General features: G+C 36.2%; 1 protein-coding gene across 1 annotated transcript in view; it reads left to right on the top strand.

The window, feature by feature from the left end:
• The window catches only part of KCNH5 (potassium voltage-gated channel subfamily H member 5), a 302,237-nt gene that overhangs the window by 168,403 nt on the left and 109,486 nt on the right, over positions 1-24,348 (top strand). Inside the window, exon 8 of the mRNA XM_045451190.1 lies at positions 23,980-24,179. Coding sequence (XP_045307146.1) covers positions 23,980-24,179 — 200 coding nt within the window. The remainder of the gene's footprint in view (positions 1-23,979; positions 24,180-24,348) is intronic.

Genomic DNA, 24,348 nt, shown 5'->3' with positions numbered 1-24,348 from the left:
TTTTTAAATTTTGTTGTCTTCTACTTTTACCTCTTTATTCCCTTCCTTCTACTTCCTTGGGTTTTAATTTAGACGTCTTTTTCTAGATTCTTGAGGTGCATCTTTTCCTTTATAATATAAATATTTAAAATGATAGATTTCCAATCAAATACTGCTTTCATTTCATATAAAAATTTTGATATTTTTCATTTTATCATTCAGCTTAAGCTATTTTCTAGTTTTCTTTGATTTCTTCTGTAACCTATAGACATTTCAAAACATGTTATTTAATTTCAAATATTTGAAGATGTTTTTCCAGATATTAGTATCTGTTGTTTATTCCTGGTTTAAACTTCTTTCTTTCTTTCTTTCTTTCTTTCTTTCTTTCTTTCTTTCTTTCTTTCTTTCTTTTTCCATAGACCTTCAATCCTTTTTTAAATTCAGTGACACCTGTTTCATTGTATGGCATATGGTCTATCCAAGTGAATGTTCCATATACATCTGAAAATAATGGTATTCTACCATTGTTAGGAGTAATTTTCTATAGTCAGTTAATTAACATTGGTTGATATAGTCGGTTCGGTAACATTGGTTGATAATTGAGTTCAGATTTTATATGTTCTTTTTGATTTTCTGGTAGTGTTCAATTTATTCCTGAGGAAAGAGAATTAAAGTCTTCAACTCTGTTTGTGAAATTGACTATTTCCACTTTTGGTTCTTTCAATTTTTACTTTTTATTTTGAGCATTTTTAATTAGGTGGATATCATTTAGGATTTTTGTGTGTTCTTATTGAATTCACTAATTTATTATCATGAAATATTCCTTTTATTTTCTGGTAGTATTCCTTATATTGAAGCACACTTTGATAAATGTACCCCCATTCACCTTTCTTATGTTTCCTGTATGTATGACCGTTTTTAAATTTCAAACTATTCATATCCTTATACTAAAAGTATATAGCTTATAGTTAGATCTTGTGTTTTTATCCAATATGACATTCTCTACTTTTTAATTGGAATGTTTAGGCTATTTACTTTTAATATATTGTTGCTATGGTTGGATCTATGTCCACTATGTTGCTATTTGTTTTTGTTGTTTTTCTTTTTCCCCTTATTTCTGTTTTGATATTTAGTGAATACTTTTCACATTAAATTTTATTGCCTCTATTGATTTATTCACTACACTTCTTTGTTCTAATTTTTAATAGTTGTACTAGGGCCTTAAATATATACCTTTAGTTTATCATCATATTTTACTTTCACACAATGCTGTACCACTTCACATATAATGTAAAAACCTTATAGGGGTGCCTGGGTGGCTCAGTCAGTTAAGCATCTGACTTCAGTTCAGGTCATGATCTCACGGTTCATGAGTTCGAGCCCTGCCTCAGGCTCTGTGCTGACAACTCAGAGCCTGGAGCACACTTTGGATTCTCTGTCTCCCTCTCTCCCTGTCCATCCCCAGCTTGTGCTATATCCCTGTCTCTCAAAAATAAATAAATGTTAAAAAAATTTTAAAAAAACCTTGCAAAGCATGTGTTTATATCCTATCCTGTTTGTGCTATAGCTAATCATATACTTTACTTTTATATATGTTATAAAATTGTTTTTACTTTAAGGCCAATTTCCTTTTAAATAAATTTAAAAATGGGAAAATATGCTTTATATTTACCCATATTTTTTTTCTTTCCAGTGTTCTTCATTCTTATACAATCTAATGTGCTATAAATCTTATTCAGTAAATTTTTTATTCTAGATTTTATATATTTCATCTCTATAAATTTCATCTGGTTATTTATGTACCTTCTCTTTCTGTCCACTGCATAATCATATTTTTATTTAAATCCTTAAGCATATTTATAAAAGCTGTTTTAAGTCCGTGTATGCTAATTTTATCCCTGTTAATTCTTGATCTGTTTATTTTGACTAATTATTTTTATGTCTATGGTCACATTTTCTTCCTCACACATCTAATAATTTTTTATCAGATGTTGGATATTGTCAATGTTATATTGTTGATGGATTTCATTCAAAGGGTTCTGAATATTCTTTTGATATATGGCTCAGTAATTTGCATATAAACTTATTCTCTTAAGGCTTATTTTTAAAACTTTGTTAGTAGAGTCTAAAATAGCCTTTACTCTTTTACTAGTTTAGCCCTACTCCTAAGACATGACTTCCGGGTTTTCTAGTGAATATCTTATATATTCAACGAGGTCTCTTCACTCTGGCTGGTTGGAAGATATATATATATATATATATATATATATATATATATATATATATATAGAATAGCCTGCTAGCTATTTCTAGCTTGGCCTCAAGGAGTTCAGCCTATCTATACATTGTAGTATGCAGAAAAAGACTCAAGGGGACCTATGTAGGTTTTTAGAACCTCTTTCTTTGCTTATCATATTTGTTTATGATACTTTGTCGCAAAAACTTTAGCTTCCATAGCTTTCCCAAATTCCAGTCTCAGTCTCATCAGCTCAGCATGATCACCTTGATCAACCTGATTTCCCTCCCATCCTTGTTCTGTGGTCTCCAGAAAGATAGCCAGGGCAATCGCTGGGCTTGTCTTATTTCCTGCCTCTCAGGAAAACACAGTTATGTCCTGTTTGCTTCCCAACTTTAAAAAAGCTCTTGTTTCATATATTTTGTCCAGTTTTCTCATTATTTATTTATTTATTTATTTTAAATTTTTTTTCAACTTTTATTTATTTTTTTTGGGACAGAGAGAGACAGAGCATGAACGGGGGGAGGGGCAGAGAGAGAGGGAGACACAGAATCAGAAACAGGCTCCAGGCTCTGAGCCATCAGCCCAGAGCCTGACGCGGGGCTCGAACTCACGGACCGCGAGATTGTGACCTGGCTGAAGTCGGACGCTTAACCGACTGCGCCACCCAGGCGCCCCTAGTTTTCTCATTATTTATAATGGAAGGATATGGCTCTTATCAGTTGCTACATTGTTGTTGGAAGCAGAAGCCCTGATTTCGTTTTTGGGAAGACACTTGATGTTCCCTAAATATATGTACCATCATTTCCAGTTGTTCAAAGATGAACTTAGTGGGAAATAAGAATTACAGAAAATAAACCTTTCTAGTCTAAATTAGCCTTTTTTTTGGCCTTTCATCTAGCAATAAGGTGAAAAGCATATTTGATACTTTGTCATCTTAGGGTTACTTGCTTTATAAAGTTATTTTATAGTCTATTTTTAAGAATGGTGCATCCAAAATGCATTTCAGATAGAAGGAAATCTTGCTAAAGTTTTAGAATTTGAGATTTGGCTGATCACCTGCAGCCATGTTCTTGCCATAAAAAATGCTTACAAAGTATTTTTCTGACTTCCAAAACCTTTATAGAAGACGATATAATATTGAAGTCAGATTTAAGTTTTCACATATGACAACGTATGGACAACTGGCAAGATTTCAATATTGCTTATAGAACTATATATCTTACTTAAATTTTTTTAAGTTGAAGTATAGTTGATGTACAATGTTATATTAGTTTCAGGTATACCACACAGGGATTCAGCAATTCTATACCTTATGCTATGTTCAGCATGATAAATATAGTCACCATCTGCCAGCATACAACATGGTTACAAATATTATTAACTGTAGTCTCTCTGCTGTCCTTTTTGTCTGCATGACTTATTTATTTAATAACTGGAAATTTGTATCTCTTTATCCCATTCACTTATTTTCCCTCTCTCCCCTCTAGCAACCATCAGTGTGTTCTCTGTATTTACAGGTCCGTTTCTATTTGTTTATTCATTTGTTCTGGTTTTTTAGATTCCATGTATAAGTGAAATCATATGGTATTTGTATTTCTCTGTCTGACTTACTCCACTTAGGATAATACACTCTAGGTCCATTCCTGTTGTGGCAAATGGCAAGATTGTGTTCTTTCTCATGACTACTTTTCCATTCCATATATATGTTTATATACACACGTGATCTTTATGCATTCATCTATGGATGCACATTTAAGAACATATCCATATCCATATCTTGGCCATAGCTTCCTTTTATTGAGTGCTTTGTATGTGGCAAACTCTGTGTAAACCATTTTATATGACTCATGTCATTTAATTACTCCAAAAACCATATAGGCCAAGGTTTATTATTATTATTATTATTATTATCATTATTATTGATTTTTTTTATTTAGCTGAGGAGACAGAAACTCAGAAAGATTAAAAACTGTTCCAAAGTTACAGGCTATTGCATGGGTGCTTTTGGGATTTGAATTCAGATTCTGAATGCAGAAATCCCATGCTGTTAATCTTACCAGCCATTTAAAAGGACAAAGCACATTTATACACACAAAACTCAGTTGCTTTTATTATGAGCTTCCTTGTGAAGTTCGAATTTTCTGTGGTAACAGACACACAAGCACAGTCTCTAGCAAAAACCTCACTTCTTTAGGAATAAAGTTGTAGGAGATAAACTTTAGTCTATGCTTTGTTCTTTATTCTATGGGAGGATTTTTAAGTTTATTTTATTTTATTTATTTTTTGTTTATTTATTTGTTTTTGAGAGAGAGAGAGAGAGAGAGAGAGAGAGAGAGAATGAGAATCCCAAGCAGGCTCCGAGCTACCAGCAGGTAGGCCAATGCAGGGCTCGATCTCACGAACTGTGAGTGAGATCATGACCTGAGCCAAAATTAAGAGTTGGACATCCAACTGACTGAGCCACCAAGGGGCCCCTTAAGTTTGTTTTAAATACAAATTTGTTTTAGGACACCTGCATGGCTTATTAGTTTGTTAAATGTTTGACTCTTGATTTTGGCTCAGGTCATGATCTCATGGTTTGGCTTGTGGGATCTAACCCTGCATCAGGCTCTGCACTGACAGTGTGGAGCCTGCTTGGGATGCTCTCTCCCTCTCTCTCTGCCCCTCCCCCATTTGTGCACAGGCACTTTTTCTCTCAAAATAAATAATCTTAAAAACATAAGTAAAAACTAAATACAAATGTGTCTTAAATACAAATTATTTTCAGGCCTCCTGCATGCTTAAGGGTTGGTGGGCATTAAACCTCCTAAAATACACTGTTATGTTAGAAGTCTGGGTTCCTAATTAAAAATAAAAAGCTAGGACCAGATCAGCCCTTGGAACATGAACCATCGCTATGCATACACAGAAATCATTTTCTGTCTGTCAGCAGCAGACTGGTGATAGTCCCTCCATGTGACTTGCAAAGTCTAAGTACTGCTCTCATTTCCAGCTTCTTTTATACCCTACTACCTGATTATTTCATTTGGAGAAAATATTGAGGAGTGTTATTTTCTTTTACTCTAGACCTTTTCAGAAAAGTAAAAATAAGTGACTGATTTCTTAGGTGCCTGCAAACAATAATTAACGCAATTCAAAGCACTAGATCATTAAACAGTCATTCTTCCCAAATGGACAGTTAGTTGTTACAACTCACTTTTACTGAGTGCCCAAGGGTGTATGACATATTGACATGTGCTTGAATCTCTGATTTGTGTATAGTTCTCATTTTCAGATAAACCATATGAGTTTTCCTAATGACTACAACAATTGCAAAAATCATTTATTTCACTCATCGAGAGTCACATTATAGATCTATAAATTAGTGACAACCTAATGAACTGTGTAATCCACATCCACCCTACAGTTGTGAACTGCAAGCAAAAAGTGGTTACTGTTAAGCAACTGAGTTTTCAGGTTCATCTGTTCCCCCGGAAACTCAGTTCTTATAGTTGGAAAATGCTCGTGGGCAAGGTTTTCAGCCAGGAGGCTACTGCAGTAATTCAGCTGAGAGATGATGAGCACCTAAATCAGGGCAATGGTGCTATGGTTGGGGAGAAGAGACATATTTCTTACCCATAAGTGGGGAATAATGCCCAACTCCATGTTTCTTACAAGGATTAAATGGGAATGTGAAAGCACCTGTAAACTGTGAAAGCTGGGAGATCTTAGGTGGCATGCTTCTGTTTCTTCACACTGTTAATGACAGCTGTCAGGCTCAGTCACCCAGCCTCTTCATGTAAATGTTCAATTTTAACCCACTGTCAGGTTATGTACTCTACCTGACAGGAGCCCTGAAGATCTTTTTCATCACATGCTTATTATAGTCGACATTTCTGCCACAGTGATGTGCCCAGTAAAATGAACTTGGTATGGCTTTATTCCATATACGTCAGACCTTGGCAGTAATGATTTATTGAAAAGGTGAACATTTGGCACCGAGTGTTATTAGAAAAGAATGAAGCCTAGTAATGTGGGAGATAGAGAAGACATTTAGTAATATATCATGCTGTGTTTCATAGGATACACAGTCTTGCAAATTAGAAAGATGAGGATAATTTTATCAAATCAAGAATTAAAGCCTTTGAAACTACCAAACCAGTGTCATTTCTGCTGACCTACTGGGTTGGCATTGGCTCCCTTCCTTTAGGCAATTTAGTAAGTTTTGCTTTTCAGCCAGCAACTAATGAATAGGCTGACAGTGGAAAGTTTCTGTAACCAGAATACTCAGAGTTTTTACAAATCGTTGCTCCCAAGAATTGTAAGTGGAGTAATATATTCTGCTATTTCATGATGGATTATTTTCATGTCTTCATATTTCATCACATGGATTTGTTCCTTTAACTGGATGATTATATGATTGTCTTATACATCATTGTCCTCTGGTGATTAATCTTTAAATAATCTTGTTTAAACACAGGATGGGAATTTATCTTTAAAAGAAGTCAGGGAGGTGCTTTACCGTATATAAAATGCATGTTTACAATGCATGCGTAACATCAGTTATCCTTTTACATCATTTAATATATTGTTCCAAGCAATGCACAAGATTCTCCTAGGAAATGCACAATTCATGGAAAATATGGTATGTTTTTTTTGTCTATGATAAAATTTACACTTTATGTAGAGAAGCTAAAGAGACACAACTAGAACAATTTATAAAAAAATACTTGAGAAGGTACAGTTCGACATAAAGGAAGATTGTACACACTGAATATACAGAGTGCCACGGTGTGGGAGACTTTTCCCAGACCCTCCAAGACTGCAAGAGTATAAATGTGTTTGAGTCCACTGGCTTAAGTTAAGTTACCCTGTCTTGCCGATTCTTCCTTATGTCTTTGGTTGGTTTATTTCTCTCCTCATATGCTAGCCCTTGCTTTATTTCAGATCCTCATAATTTCCTTCTTCACAGAGATGGCTACCAACGTGGTAGCTTGTTCACCTGTCTTTAGTCTCTTTCACGCTCCAGTGTAAGCTGTCCAAACCTACAAGAGTCTTTTTCATATTGGAAAAAATATGAAAAAATTTCATTCATTCATTTTTCATATTTGAAAAAAAATACTATTGTATTTTACTCTTTATTTATCAAACATTGACTTCAGACTCAATTAGAGGGGCACCTGGGTGGCTTAGTCGGTTAAGCGTCTGACTTCGGCTCAGGTCATGATCTCGTGGTTTGTGAATTTGAGACCTGTGTCAGGCTCTGTGCTGACAGCTCAGAGCCTGGAGCCTGCTTCAGATTCTGTCTGTCTGTCTGTCTCTCTCTTTCTTTCTCTCGGCTCCTCCCTCCCTACCTTGTACTCTGTCTCTCCCTAAGATAAACAAACATTAAAAAAATGTAAGGAGAAAGACTCAGACAACTCCACTTTAAGACCCACAAAACAGTGGCAGGGGAACACAGTGTCTGCCTGAAAATCCAACAAACTCTGCCAACTCACATATACAGCCCCTCACCTTGCTCTCTGCCACGGCCTGGTTTATTTTTTGATCAAATTCAAGTTTGGTCTCACCTAGCACTCCTTCTCTTGCTTTTCCTATAGGTAGGCATTACCTTTCATAACTAGTTCCTTCTCTATGTCCATCTGTGACACTGGTTGCTGTAGCACCACCAGTTTTTAGATTTGCTAAAATGGGTTCCTCACTGCTGGCCTGCATTAGCATCCTGGGACTGTGGCAACAGTCTCTCGTATGCTCCAGTGCCTGCACCTGCTCCCTCCTGCCTGCTGCAGTGATTGTAAAATGATTTTCCATGGAGATCTGCAAAATGTTTGTAAGGTTTTAATGAATAAAAAGGGTTCCAAGAACAAACAACTATGAAAAATGGTGTCTTTACTGCAAGGCTTCTCAGAGCTTTTGATATGTTAATAAGCATTGTGATATGCTAATGTGAATTGGGACTCTCAGAGAGAGAGAGCTAATGGAAAACTTATTTGATCCAGAAACTTTTTTTTTTTTTTTTTAGACCAACATCTGTTAAAGTCATAGAGAAGTATAGTGTTTGAAAAGATGACAGTTTGCAAATTCTGGACTGCTCCATCAAATCAAATTCCTTACACCTTATAAGTCATTTTGCCTTCTCTAGACATAGTTTTCTCATTTCACTTATATCTTTTCCAACATTTACTGTTCCTTCTAAGCTCTCAGGGTCAGCTAAATTAGTCCATATACAGTCCCAGCAAAAGAAGAATGTAGGGGTTTCACCTTCTAGAGCATTGGTTTTATACTTTATGCCCATCCCGATGACTATAAAAAGAGATTTGTGGAATATTCTAGGCTGGAGGGAATGACATGATTCCTTTTAGGCACCACATGAGGCAGCTTGTGAGGTACAGTCGTCCAAATAAAGGCACTTGCAACATGAGATGGTAGGGTTTGTAAGCAAAGTAGCTTTCAGGGCCAGATACTAGTTGATCCCATGAATGGCCAGTCTTCCTCCAGGAGTGAGTTCTGATGCAAATGGCAATCAGAAGCCCATAAACCACATCTCTTACAATGAGGGACAGGATCCTAGGAAGAGGAATTGGAATAAGGTGGGGTGACCCATGGTGTCCCTGATTTACCTGAAACAGATCAACTAATTCCTGTTGTCCCGACGTAACCATTAAGAATGCCCTCTTTTCCTCTCAGAAAGGTGTTGGTTTGAACGATTAATTGGACAGGCACCTTAGATAACAGAGGAGACAAGAGCCAGGAGAGGAACAGTGTGTCCTAAAAGTGAAGGAGATTGCACTGTTTAAAAGGAAGAGAGAAATGAGAGTTGTCAAGGGCAGTGTTAAGTCAGCGATGATGAGGCTAACCTTAATGTAGAACAGTCTCAGTAGGAAAGTAAAGTCAACCTGTTCGGTTTTGACCTTATTCACTCTTCCAGTGCGTTTTGCAAATGTACAATTATTTAATGATCAGGATTCATACTGTGTTGATATTTTGTCAGATTTCTGACACATTATTTAGCACAGTTTTAAGGAAGATGAGAAAATTCATAATCATTCCTAAGCCTAGAGTTATATAACCAAATTAAAAATTTAAATATGTATATAAAATTGCACATCTCCATATCTCCCACAGGGCCTACCATTGTGTTTACACACACTAAGCACTTGATACATGTGTGCTTCATGCGATCACAAGCCCTGACTATTGGCCAATGCAAAGGGAGCCCATTATATTTATAAAATGGCTAAAATACCATTTAAAAAAAATTTTTTTTTCAACGTTTATTTATTTTTGGGACAGAGAGAGACAGAGCATGAATGGGGGAGGGGCAGAGAGAGAGGGAGACACAGAATCGTAAACAGGCTCCAGGCTCTGAGCCATCAGCCCAGAGCCTGACGCGGGGCTCGAACTCACGGACCGCGAGATCGTGACCTGGCTGAAGTCGGATGCTTAACCGACTGCGCCACCCAGGCGCCCCTAAAATACCATTTTTTAAAGTGTCAACATTGTGCATAAAATTTAATGTCTCTATGCTCACACAAACTAGCTTTATAATTTCACCAAACAAGGGACAGAGTCCCTATCACTGTTGTAATTGTTTCATTTTTGCCAGCAACTTTTGTCAGTGACACACTTTGTTGAAGAATATCTAGTTATTCTTGAGAATTATGAAGGAGATAGATAATACTGGCCCTGGCTTAAAAAGCTTAAAGGATACATTCATTCAATGATATAATGCCTTTCCTTTGATGAAGTGTTTGCTATGCATTACATGAAATTCTAATAGGTAGTAAGATTGTTCATACCCTGTATAGGCAGCTGGAGAGATACAGTCATGCTAATGTTGTTATACTCAGAGTCAGAGAAAGCCTCACATCCCTTTATTTATAGAAGGCTGAATTAACTTTCATTTTTTTCATTCCCTGGGCAAAACTCTGACTTGGTTTAAAAAAAAGAGTCAAGAATATAGTTACTTACTCATAGTAGCTCAGAGTAAAAGTGGGGAAGTGATAAAATAACTTATGGGGGGAAAATGTACTGAATTTGGCAGATAGATACATTTTACCATTGTATACATCCTATAGTTTCTTTCAGAATGCCTTTACCTTATAGGCTATGTGCATATACTGAATATTTTTTAAAAATGTTTATTTATCTTGAGAGAGAGAGAGAGAGAGAGAGAGAGAGAGAGAGCATATGTGCTCAAGTAGGAAAGGGAGAGAGAGAGAGAGAGAGAGAGAGAGAGAGAGAGAGAGAGAGGGAATACCAAGCAGGTTCCGTGCTGTTAGCACAGAGCCCAACAAGGGGCTTGATCTCACAAGCCATGAGATCATGACCTGAGCCAAAATCAAGAGCCAGACGCTCAACTGACTGAGACACCCAGGTGCTTCTATACTCAAGGAGAAGAATAAAATCATAAAATTTTAGTATTTTAGGAAATTTTGCCTGGTGTCCATGTGCACATTGCATTATAATGGAGAATGGAAATAAGGGGAACAGCTGGGAAGTTGTTATGGTCACACTAGCCATGGGATGATAAGACGAGATTCCGAGATGTTAATAGAAAGGAAGCTGTAAGAGTTCATCTGAAGGCAGAATGAAAAACTCGTAGTAAACCATTTCATAAAGGGGTCTTACAGAGAAAGAGGAGCCAGCAATGGACCAGAGAACAGCAGCGATGCTCTTGATCAAAATGTTTCCTTGATCAAAATGTTTCCTTCATAAAATTGTTCGGTTTTGCCTTTGGAAGTTGTTACTTTGTCTGCATCTCCACCACATAAAAGATCTCTAGATAATGTATGTTGAGACAATGGTCACAGAAAGAAATGCACAGTATCTCATCCCCTTCCCAGCACCAGACTGAAAGGCTTCCCCCCCGCCCCCACCCAAAATGCTGTTTATCTGGTTTGGAAACTTGGTGTTTAGTGTATTTCCAGATAGAAGGGAAACAGGAGAATACTGACAAGCAGATAGATCTCTAGACTGGACAAGATACTCTGCCCAGTTATTTAAAGAAAGGATTCAGAGATGGCTGAGAACATATTTATTTGTTGCTGAGTTCAGTGGGTTGATCCTAATAATTGAGAAAAATAGAAGGAGGAGCCCAAGTGAAGGCCATTACAATCATTTCAAAGTGATGACACGGCATCTAAACTAGATTATAATGGGGAGTCACAGGACGCAGCAATAATTTAAGAATGTACAATGTAAGGAGGGGGATGGGGAGACTATAAATGTTAGATTTGTATTTCTCATGTCCCCTGGATATTTTTCCTTCTAAGATTCAAAAATTAGGAATTCCATTCCATCAGTTAAGTACATATCCAAATTTTTGAATTTTTAAGTCAGTCAAAATAATGATTAATGCTTGATTAGTATTGACATGTATCATAGTATATAATAGTGTATCATAGTGACTAAGCTGTTAACAAAGTGAACGAGAATTTTCTTTTTGTGTTACAAAGATATTAATAAATTTTATTTTCTACTGCATTAAATGACATTTGAGTAATGTGGCATAGCAGATTTAAGGACTTCTCATCTGTATTCATGTAAGCATATCCTAGTTTAGTGATGGGGCCCTAAAACAGTTCTTGGCACCTTTCACTTAAGGGGTGTATCCTGTTTCTATTTGACCTATAATCTAGGCCCTGAGAGTATTTGATTCTTTGGGATCCACTGTTGATACTTAAGAACATTTGATCAGATCAACGTTTAGTAAACAGCTAACATTGGCTATAAGAGGTCTTCTATGGGACAGGATGATTATTATTTGCAATATCAATCTTAAAATTGATAATGGTATTAAGCTGAGTAGTTACTGAGACTGAAGCTCTGACCTGACTTTGGGCAGATTAATTTCCTGAATTTGTTTTCTTATGTTTACAATAAGGATAAAATAGTAACTTAGAGTGATTTTGTGAGTTTGATGAGATAACATATGTAAGGCTCATGATAAGCACTAAGTAAAGTTTACAATTACCATTAATATCTTGGATTTTTTTTAAGTTTTACTTATTTTTGAGAGAAAGAGGAAACAGAGCATGAGTGGGGGAAGAGCAGGGAAAGAGGGAGACACAGAGTCAGAAGCAGACTCCAGGCTCTGAGCTGTCAGCACAGAGCCCGACATGGGGCTCAAACCCGCAAACCATGAGATCATGACCTGAGCCAAAGTCGGGTGCTTAACTGACTGAGTCACCCAGACGCCCCAACATCTTCAATTTTTAATGGCCTTTCATGAATATCTCACCTGGGAACTGACCTAATTGTCCTTTAAGGAGATTTATAGCTTCTTCCTTTCTAAAAATGCAAATAACTTATGCTTTTTCTAAAAGGGTACATGCTTATTGTAAAAAATTAAATACAGACTAGCTTAAGCAACACAAAAATCCCCACAAATTCCATTTTCCAAATATAGCCAACTAACATTTTATAAACATCCTTGTAGCCCTGTTTCTGTATATATCTATAAATCGAAAGCAAATTTGCTTAATATCATCTCTGCCACATTCTGTTGGAGGTCGCGAATTCAGCCCAGATGGAAAGAAATAGATTCCACCTATGGTAGGAAAAGCAATGACGTCTCAATGCAAAGACATGTGCATACCAACATGGGAAAAAAAATTGTGGCCATATTGTGAAATCCACGATGAGGAAATTACACAAAGATTTAGAAGTCAGAATGAATTGTACTGAAGATGAGCAGGAAGTTAGGCTAGAGGACACAGGAAGCTCTTGGCTGTATGCTCCACGGGTACTGTTCTTGGAAGGCTTCAGGTTGTTGGAAGTTCCACTGCAGTCCTTGGATCTTGGATCAGTAATACTTGTGTTTTGGCAAAAAGGTATCTTATTTCAAACATTATATCTGGTGCTTCCATAATAATGTAAGCACAATAGTAACACTTTTGTAATAGTACAAAATAAACAGAAAAGAACCATAAACAAAAGAAATTTTATTTTCACCTTAATTACACCATTCTGGACTCACTTTATTTTCTCTTTTTTTCCTGCAGCTGATAAAGCTGGACTTTTAAGTAGGTAGAGCAGGTTGATTTGCATTTTATAACTTGAGCAGAGGAAAATCCCTGTATCAAAAATCATTGTATTGTTGTATTCTGCATCTCACCATTATAGCTTCCTTGTTTTGTTTTTAAAGTTTTTTTTAAATAAAAAGATACAATATAAGAATTTATAAATATCCTGAAAAGTACAAATTGTATATATCATTATCATCTGTTCATCAGATTAGATCATAATTGAATTCTGTGTGTGTGTGTGTGTGTGTGTGTGTGTGTGTGTGTGAGAGAGAGAGAGAGAGAGAATGGAGATGGTAGAGGAGACAAATGCCTTATCCTAAGTTAACAGAGGAAAAAAAATATTGGAAACAAAGTACAAGTACTAAAAGTATGTGTTGTTCCTTGAAACCAAAACAGTAACAATTTTTAGACATAGAAAAAAAAAAGTCTTAATTGCAGAAACAGAAAGGTCCATCATGCTATCTTTTCCAAGCTGGCATTCTATTTTTTTGTGTCTGTGCTGACTCTTGCCAAGCTTGGCATCACCTGATATGAACATATCTGATTTTCCTTTAATCATTTGAACTCAGCTGAAGTTTAAGTCTTACTTTGTAACTATGATTTTTGAAAAATAATGTAAAAAAAAAAAGTTATCTCCTTTCCCTTGGGACATGTCTGAGTGACTGTTTATCACCAGCAAGCTCTGTCTGTGTGCTTTTTATTTCCAAACCTCCTCACATTTCTCCTTCTTCTGTCTCTAAGATGGCTCTAGAATTTGAGGAACATAAGAGTGACCAGTGTCCCGAGGATGGCAGATCAAGCTATGCCCTTGCTTGAGATGGTGTTCAGTACCTAAGACAGCTCCCTCAGTAGTGTGTGTGTGTGTGTGTGTGTGTGTGTGTGTGTGTGTGAGAGAGAGAGAGAGAGAGAGGGGGAGAGAGAGAGAGAGAGAGAGAGAGAGAGAGAGAGAGAGAGAAAACTAGCCTTTGTATCAGCTGGGCAATGCATCAACCAGGAGGTTGTGATATCCTGAGCAATGAGGTAGGCCCCTGTAAGAAGGGGGCTCAGGGTGATGGTAGGTATATTAAAGAAAGGGAAGATGTAGCACTAAAAGGAGCTGGGAGCCTCTCAAGATAACACACCATTTTAATCTTTGATTATCTTTGGTTACCTGATATATTTTGATGCACTTGAGGAAACATTGTTTGATTTATAATAAATGACTTAGAAATGATGAGGTCAGTATTCATTGGGTATCTATTGTTATTGATCTATTATCATTCCTCTTATTTCAGAATCATTGTTCTATATTTTCCAGCTAGTTTTTATTAAAGTTACAAAAACTTCTATAGCTATATAATCAAAGTAAGTATGCTAATTTTACTAGAAGTCTGAATGAACTGTGCTGGATTAGAAAGAAAAGAAGAAAATAGATTTACTTAGCATAAAAAATAGAATAACTGTCACAGAAGGATCATGTGAAGATCAAGCTATTTTGATCCTTTGATTGTTTTTTAATATTAAATATAATTTATTGTCAAATTCATTTCCATTGATTCTTTGTTCTTACTTTAATTTCTTGGAGTTCTTTTGAATGAACAAAACTTTTACATCTTTTCAGTCATCTCCTTCCCTCCCTTTCCTTCCATCTTTGATGTTACATTAGTAACTTATTAATATTGGATTACGTTTTTTATTATATGTATTAATTTGTATTATTATATATTAATTTTATAAAATTAAGTGATTCTTTAGGGTACATAAGAAATAATATCAATAATCACTGCCATTCAATTATTGAGACAATTTTGATATAGTCAGTTGCTATGGCATTCATGGGATTGTCCATAAGCTGATGCAATCTGTCCAATATTATGCTATAACTAGCTAAATTCTGAAAATTGTCCCTCTGTGTCCCAACTCATCTCACTAGTTGACATTTCATTCAAATAATGATTTAATCAACTTGGAATTCTCCCATTCAAAATTCTTACATCCCTTAGAGAGAGTATATTAAATAGTTTTCAGTATTTAATATAAAGTAGTAAGATTCATCTCTAACTGGATAATTGGCACATTTCACATACTAGCTGAAATGGGGCACAGATTGAGTGAGGTTGGGAAAGATAAAATATCTTCTCATAAGTGGATACCTGGAGGGTGCCTACATATATGGGTCATTGCAAAAAAGGAGCATCCAGGAAAGCCAGGAGCCATTATGAGAGAGCTGGAAAGAGAGTAAGACTTTGAAACTGCAGGTTCCTGAAGATCAGCTTCTTCACTTTGTTCTAAGACCAACAGGAATCATTTCATGTGTCTTAACAGACTGGGAGCTACACATATAATCACAGATTGATGGAACATTTTCCTTCTATATCTTAAATATCATTGTTAAAGGTGGACGTTAGTGAATATAAATAGAAAGGGAAATGATGGTTAAACCACCTGCAAGGTTGTAAGGTTACCAGAAATTCATTCTCATAGCAACATTTAAAATTTTTTTTTTTCAACGTTTATTTATTTTTGGGACAGAGAGAGACAGAGCATGAACGGGGGAGGGGCAGAGAGAGAGGGAGACACAGAATCGGAAACAGGCTCCAGGCTCTGAGCCATCAGCCCAGAGCCTGACGCGGGGCTCGAACTCACGGACCGCGAGATCGTGACCCGGCTGAAGTCGGACGCTTAACCGACTGCGCCACCCAGGCGCCCCTCATAGCAACATTTTAAATTGCTCAGTCTACAGCCAATGTTTACTTGCCAAGGTTTATAAGAAGATAATTAGGAAAAGTAAATGTTGGATGTCATCATGAATGGGCACAAAAAGTCTAAAAAGTAAAAAATCATTAACGAAATGAATAGATGCAGCTTGACCTAAGGAGCAAACAAAATGAAGCGACTAGAGAACATAATTCCTTCAGAGACCCAGGTAGCATCATCTTCTCTGTTTTTTGTGAGCAACTCATAAGAGTGGAAGCTGAGTTACAATTAATTGGCTGAACATAGATTTTTTTGTTTGACTCTGCAAATTATTTAACCATGAGAAATAAACCATATTTAGTTTTTATGTTTGGGCTGGCTATAAGTTTATTTGTGAATTTCTATAAACCATGAAAAGGAAAAAATCATTAACCTTCTTTCAAAGAATGTGTTTGGGAGAATTAAAGACTATATTTTCTAGAGAAAGTAGTGGCCACTACTTGAGAGCAGGAATTCTATCTCTCTTTTTATCATCATATCCCTAGTGGCTAGTGTAGTGGCTGGTATAAAATAGATGTTCAATAAATATCTACTGATATCTACAATGATGAATGAATAAGGAAATCTATGACTCGTTATAATGGCATTATTCAATCTTTTAATCTATGCCTCCTTTTAAATACATTAAACATTCATGACCTTAATGTTTACATTATAAAAAAAATAGGTGTTTTGGATTTGAAAATATAAAGTATATTAAATATTTTAAAAGTATTTCCTAAAATATACTCTTGGGCTCTGATGTACATCATGAGGAGCTCACTCCCCTCCTCCCCCAGTTCTCTGTCCTGTTGAGAATCCATTTATTTTATTAGGGTTTAAATTATTTTAGTTGTATAACTAATCAAACTTAGCAGCTTAAAATAAGAACAGCCATTTATTTTTTCCTTGAGTCTAATTTATGTATAGATAAGAATGCATGACTTATTTCTGGTCCATGTGGTATCAGCTTGGGTGGCTTGAATGGGTCTGTAAGATCCACTTCTTAGTTGGCTCAGCTACCAACATGGCTTGTTAGCTTATGTTGTCAAGCCATGTACTGCACACATAGTTATAGATTGATGGAACATTTTCCATCATATCTTAACTATCAGTATTAAATATAAATATGAATGGAAAGAAACGTTTTATTGAACCACCTGTATAGCCTTAAGTGTTACCAGAATATTCTTCTCATATCAACATTTCAAGTTGTTCAAATTAAGGCCAGTGATTAGCTGGGAGCTTAGCTAAGCTATTGGCTAGGTGCCTTGATTCCCCTTCATGTGGGTCTTTCTGGAAGAATGCATGGGCTTCCTTACAACATGGAAACTACATTCCAAGGGCAGATGTTGAAAAAGCAAGAAATCAGAGGTTTCCAGTTTCCTAAGGCCTGGGCCCAGCTAATGGCATATGAGTACAGTAACCATATTCGATACCTAGATTCAAAGGGAAGGGATATAGACCCTGTCTGTGAATGGAAGAGGTGTCAGAGGTTTGTGGCTATCTTTAATCTACCATCATTATCTTCAAAATAATCCCTTTGTGTGGATTAGAAAATAAAAGACTTTAGGTAGGGCATTTACAGATCTGTATGCCAGAATTACCAAGACTTTAAATATGATAAGCTTGCAAAAGTAGCTTGTCTAAAGTTGTCCTAAGCCTAAAAGTCTACAGGAGTGCATGTAAAAAGAGGTTTATCAAATGTTAATAAATTAGCCTAATTATTATTAGTAAAGTAGGTGAGTTGATTATATCGCATTGCATTCAAAGGGTAAAATTATATAACAGGCTTCTATAAAACTAGCCAGGCCAACCATGGGCATTCATGTTTGGTGAATGATAATGGGTCTTCCCAATTTATTTATTATCTTAATATAGCCAAAGCATACGTCACCTTAACTTCTAAACATTTTATTCTTTTACTCACATTAATGATGTGTATTCCTTCCATGTTTTTGTATCACCAATAATAAGACTTTGATTAGAAAGAAGGATGTTTCTAAAAAATTTCTTCTTAGGTTTTTGGTGTGTGAAAATACTAGAAAAAATATTTGAATACTCAGGATGTTCCAGAACCTGGTGTGTGTTCTAGAAATATAGTAGGGAGTACAAAGAACAAGGTCTGAAATATAGCAGTAAGCAAAAAGGACAAGACCTATGCCTGTACTCATGGAATTTGCATTTCTAATGGGGAAGATAGAGAAGTAAGTAGATAAGCAAGTAAGTAAATAAATCAAAATAAAGTGGTGAGAAATAAAATTAAGATCTCAGGTGTAGCAAGTTAATGGAGAGTGGTCTTGGAGAAAGGCGATGTTTAGAAAGGTGATCACAGAAGCCCTCTATGGTGAGCTGGGTTTTGAACAGAGACCTGAATGAGGAGAGAAAATGGATCAGGTAAAGATCTTGGAGAAGAGTGTTCTAGGTAGAAGGAACAGTTAGTGAAAGGGTGCTGATGCATTAATGACTGGATGTTAGAGTAGCAGCAAGAGGGGTAGTATGACTGGAACAGAAGGAATGAGGGAAGGCTGGTAGAAGTTAGGATTAGGGAGGGAGGCAGTGCTCTGATTATAGTGTCCTTGGGACATCACCAGGTTGGATTTAAGTCTAAGAGTGATAGGAAAGGGTTGAGGTAGAGAGGCCCAAGATAATTTCATTCTTTTTTAAAAAAAAGATTATTCTTTCTGCTGTGTGAAAAATTGTTTGCTAGCTATTTCAATGACGATGATGAAGACGATGATGATGATAGTGGTGGTGATGATGGTGGAATATAACATTTCATGGAGGCTTACTCCCTATTGGATTCTCTTTTTAAAACTGTTTTATTTGAATTATCTCATTTAACACAACCCCTTTGTGAAGATTCTATTGTAATTTTAAAGCTGTAAGTGAAGAAATAGAAGCTCAGAAAGTAATTGGCCCATGGAAACACAGCTAGCTAGTGGAAAAGCACAAAGAGTATGCAAGGGTGCTGGTAAAGGTGGTGAGCTGTGACTGAACTGAGGCTATATTCTGAAGGTAGAGCCAACAGGAATTGCTGATGCATTAGGGATAGGAAACGAACCAAAGAGTGAATTGAAGGAGGACTTTGTAGCTTTTGGTCCGAGCTACTAGCTGTGGCTTTACAAATTCTGAGATAAAGGTACATTTGGTTGTTGGAGAGAGGGTGTTGTAAATTAAGAGTTCTTTTTTGGGTATGTTTAACTTGAATGGCTATTAGATATCCAACAAGGTAAGCATGTCTATAATTCGGGAGACAGGTCTTACTTTGGGAATTAGCAGCAGAAAGATAGTTTTTACTGAGATCTGTTTACCTCATTATTGTGTGTTATGCCTCAGGGCCTCTCTCCTTAGACGTGTGCCCATTTACTGGAATGAAAAAGACAAGAAATAGCAAGTGTTGGAAAGGATGTAGAGAAAAAGGAACTCTTGTGCACTGTTGGTGGGAATTGGTATAGCCACTGTGGAAAACAGTATGGAGGTTCCTCAAAAAATTAAAAATAGAATTACCCTATGACTATAATTCCACTACTGAGTGTTTACACAAAGAAAGTGAAAACACTAATTCAAAAAGCATATGCTCCCCTATGTTTATTGCATTATTTACAATAGCCAAGATATGGAAGCAACCCAACTGTCCATCTGTAGATGAATGTATAAAGATGATGTGTATTGGGGCCCCTTGGTGGCCCAGTCGGTTAAGTGTCCGACTTCAGCTCAGGTCATGATCTCGTGGTTTGTGGGTTCAAGCCCTGCATTGAGCTCTGTGCTGACAGTTCAGAGCCTGGAGCCTGCTTCAGATTCTGTGTCTCCCCTCTCTCTGCCCCTCCCCTGCTCCCCAAAAATGAATAAACATTACAAAATTTGAAAAAAAAGATGATGTGTATGTATATATAATGAAAAATGACTCAGCCCTAAGAAAGGATAAGATCTTACCATTTGTGGTAGCACAGATGGGTTTAGAAGATATTATGCTAAGTCAGATAGAGAAAGATAGATACCATATGGTTTTACTTATATGTGGAATCTCAGAAAACAAACAAATGAACAAACAAACAAACAGCAGAAACAGACCCATAAATACGAAGAGCAAATTGATGATTGCCAAAGGGGACAGGGTAGAGGGACAGGCAAAATGGGTGAAGGGGAATGGGAGATATAGGCTTCCTGTTTAGGAATGAATAAGTCATGGGGATAAAAGGCACAGCATAGGAAATATAGTCAATGGTATTGTAATGGCATTGAATGCTGACAGATGGAGTGAAGCATAACATAGACTTGTAGAATCACTGTGTTGTACACCTGAAACTAATGCAACATGTGTCAACTATACTTCAATTTATAAAAAAGAAAATTAGGGGAAATCCATAGGAGCAAAAATGGTATTCCCACTGGTATTAAATTCTGCTTCACCTCCCCCACCCCAACCCAGTTAAGACCCAAACAGATTTTGAAGATTCAGAGTTATTAAAACTTTTTGGAGTGATCTGTTGTGTCCTAATCAAGGGAGAATGAGAGGGAGGACCAAAGGTTCTCCAAGGGACTGGAAAAGTAATAATGAATAAAAAAGATATTGGGGTGCCTTGGTGGCTTAGTCAGTTGAGCTGCTGACTTTGGCTCAGGTCATGATCTCACGGTTCTGAGTTCAAGCCCCACCTAGGGCTCTGTGCTGACAGCCTAGAGCCTGGAGACTGCTTTGGATTCTCTGTCTCCCTCTCTCTCTGCCTCTCCCCCACTTGTGCTCTCTCTCTTAAAAATAAACATTAAAAAAATAAAATAAAAAAAGATAAGATTAGTTGATGATGGCCACATTGCTGCCAAATATAAATGCTATTAAAAATGGACATTTTGGCGAACACACACACAGATGTGCCCATTTATCCTGGGAACACAGACTGTGGTGGGAAGTGGTGTTATTGCTTGCTATGAAATATCGTACTTGTTGTTACTCTAGTTTTGAAATGTATGCTAGTCCTAAACACTGAAAATATTTTTAAGGAAGAGGACCTGTACGTGTGATAAAATTTTATAAAATTATACACCAAAATATGAGTGCATGTAAAACAATAGTGAAACATGGATAAGGTCTACAGTCTTGTTAATTGTTTTGTACCATTTCCAATTTCCTGGTTTTGATAAATTACTTTAGTTGTGTAAGATGTTATCAAGAGAGACTGCATGTGGGTACATGTGAACTTTCTGTATGATTTTTACAACTTATGTCAAAGTAAAAAAAATTTTAATATAAGTACATATAATTGAATAGGTCTTACCTTTAATTATGACCTTGTTTAGTCCTACCCACCACACTCACATGAAAATGGGGGGCAGAAGTGGATATATTTGTAATATGCTTAACTTAATGGGACGTTGATTATATCCTTCATTTATTAATGCTGTACACTTTTAATACTTTGGCAGTTTTATTCATGCTTTAGTGCTTAAAATGTTTATATGAGCAGAATGTGTGCATATTTAATGTACCGAAAAGGATGAAATGTGTGGTAATTTGTTAAACTAAAAGGCAGTAGAAAGACACTTTGGCAAATATAGCATATTGCAAGCATTCTAGGGAGCCAAACAAGCTAAACATGTCAAAATAATAGGTAGTCCTCTGATATTTATTGACAACTTATAATAGCAAAACACTATTCAAAAAAATGATTGTAGAATTATTTTATTACCCTCTGAAATGCTCATTATTTTAAAAATATAAATTCTCTTTATTTCTCTTTTCTGAAAATGAAAAACTTCCATGTTCGTTACATGATTCATCTACCCTAATTTGTTCACGTTATTTCTGTATTTGTCTTTCCTAATACCAACAACAACAAAATACAGATGTTAAATCTGTGATAACCTATTTTTTTGTTTTGGTTTTTAAATATAAATATTCAAAGATTTAAAGACCATCTTACCATTGGCAACAACATGGATAGAGCTAGATAATATAATGCTGAATGAAATAAGTCAGTTGGAGAAAGACAAATACCATATGATCTCACTCATATGTGGAATTTAAGAAACAAAACAAACAAGCAAAGGGGCGGGGGAGAGAGAGGTAACCGAAGAAACAGACTCTTAACTATAGTGAACAAAATGATGGTTATCAGAGGTTACCAGAGGTGGGTGCGAGGATGGATGAAATGGGTGAAGGGGATGAAGTACACTTATGATGAGTACTGAGTAATATATAGAATTGTCAAATCACTATACTGTATACCTGAAACAAATGTAACACTGTATGTTAACTCTACTGGGAATGAATGAATGAATGAATGAATGAACAAGTAAATTAATAAATAAATACCCAGTTGAGACATGTCAGCACTATATTGTTTCTATTAAGTTTTAACAAAACATCTTCTGCCTTAAAAATTGTTTTGTACTGGGGTGCCTGGGTGGCTCAGTCAGTAAAGCGTCCAACTTGAGCTCAGGTCATGATCTCGCACTCCATGAGTTCAAGCCCTGCGTCTTGCTCTGTACTGACAGCTTGGAGCTTGGACCCTGCTTCAGATTCTGTGTCTCCCTCTCTCTCTGCCCCTCCCCCGCTCATGCTCTGTCTCTCACACTCTCAAAAATGAATAAATGTTAAAAAAATTAAAAAAATTGTTCTGTACTGGTATCAAAATGTCTAAATGACAGCAAAGAAAGAAACAACTGAGTAAATGCTTATAAAATCATGGCTTTCTGTTGTAAAATTATAATTTGTTGTACTCAAACGACTGTTCTTAAAAAAACCAAATGATTTTCTGAAAATAGATTAAGGTTTTGAAGTTGCTTCACTAGCTTAATTTTATACCACTTTCTTCAGATGGGATTGGCTGATGAAATTGCAAAATGAAACAGACCATACTTTGTTTGGAAGAGTCATTTTTCAAATGGTTTTGAGGATATAGAATGGAAGTGACCATCGTCTGAAACTCCACTTATTTGTGAATTGCTTATGGAACATATGTGGTTGCTAAACATTGTGTTTTTGAATATTAAGGGGAATAAAGTACTGCCCCTTTTCAAAAGAGCGTACTGTCAATCAAGGACTGGAACCAAAGAGACAGGATAGGGTAGGGTAAGGTTAGATTGGAGGTATGTTGAATTTGGGCTGACTTCAACTGCTTTTAAAGATGAGGTTACTCTCTCTGCCCCTCCCCCGTTCATGCTCTGTCTCTCTCTGTCCCAAAAATAAATAAATAAAAAAACGTTGAAAAAAAATTAAAAAAAAAAAAAAAAGATGAGGTTAATATTAGTAGCCTGACCACATCTGGAGAGAGAAGAGTTGGTGAATTATGGGTTGAGGGAGGGCATAGCAGTCAGGGGAATTAAAAAACTGTATTGCATTCATAGGGCCCTACAGGTAAATAGCAGTGGTTTGCAAGTTGGCCTTTCTCTTAATTAAAACGATGGAATAAAAAAACTTGCAATGCTAGGATTAAACATGAGTTTAATAACTGGAATTTTCAGGCAATTCCAAAATTTTAATTTAGCTGTTAATTCTAATCCTGTTTCTCTCCAGAACCTCCTTTAAAAAGTAGAATTCTTTAATTTGTCTTCACTCCTTATATTTCTGATGTTCTGTTAAAAATATTTACAAGCAGGGAAGTATTACAGAAGCTGAAAGAAGCAAGCAATGATAAAGAGCATACATTTCTAGACTGGATCATCAATCCCTGGAAAACTTAAATTGATTAGGCTTCATTCAGGAGGACAAGGCTGCCGGATATCTTTAGTCATAAGGCTAGAATTCCTTAGGCAAATTTTAACGTTGGATCATCTAATTCTTTACAAAATTCATTAGCCACTCTCATGTTTTGCCATGTTAACTAGGATAGCACATGCTCATAAAGCCATGTTTGTCATACTGAAGAACATTTCCTGAATGAATACCTAATTCCAGGTACTCTTCTCAGGGCTTAACATGAGTTAATCTCAAAAAGTTTGTAAAGACATCGCTGTCAAATGATTCATTGACTTGGCCAATATTCATATTTATTTTTACTTGGGATATTTGTTTTACTTTCATTATTTCTTCTCTTTCAGCTCTTCTTTATGCAACCATTTTTGGAAACGTTACCACAATTTTCCAGCAAATGTATGCCAACACCAACCGATACCATGAGATGCTGAATAATGTACGGGACTTTCTGAAACTGTATCAGGTCCCCAAAGGCCTTAGTGAACGAGTCATGGATTATATCGTCTCAACATGGTCCATGTCAAAAGGCATTGACACAGAGAAGGTATGTGTTATTATTATTGTTGTTATTTATTTTCCATTTCAATGGGATCTTCTCATGCCTATAGCTTTCCCACTGTATACTGCTTCCTAAGTGACATATCAGTCAATCATAGTATCTATTGAGTGCTGAGAAGGTGAAAAGCACTCAACCATTAATCATCAGTGTAGAA

Source organism: Leopardus geoffroyi, chromosome B3 (assembly GCF_018350155.1).
Source record: "Leopardus geoffroyi isolate Oge1 chromosome B3, O.geoffroyi_Oge1_pat1.0, whole genome shotgun sequence".
Taxonomy (NCBI): domain Eukaryota; kingdom Metazoa; phylum Chordata; class Mammalia; order Carnivora; family Felidae; genus Leopardus; species Leopardus geoffroyi.
This window is presented reverse-complemented; position numbering and strand designations above follow the sequence as displayed.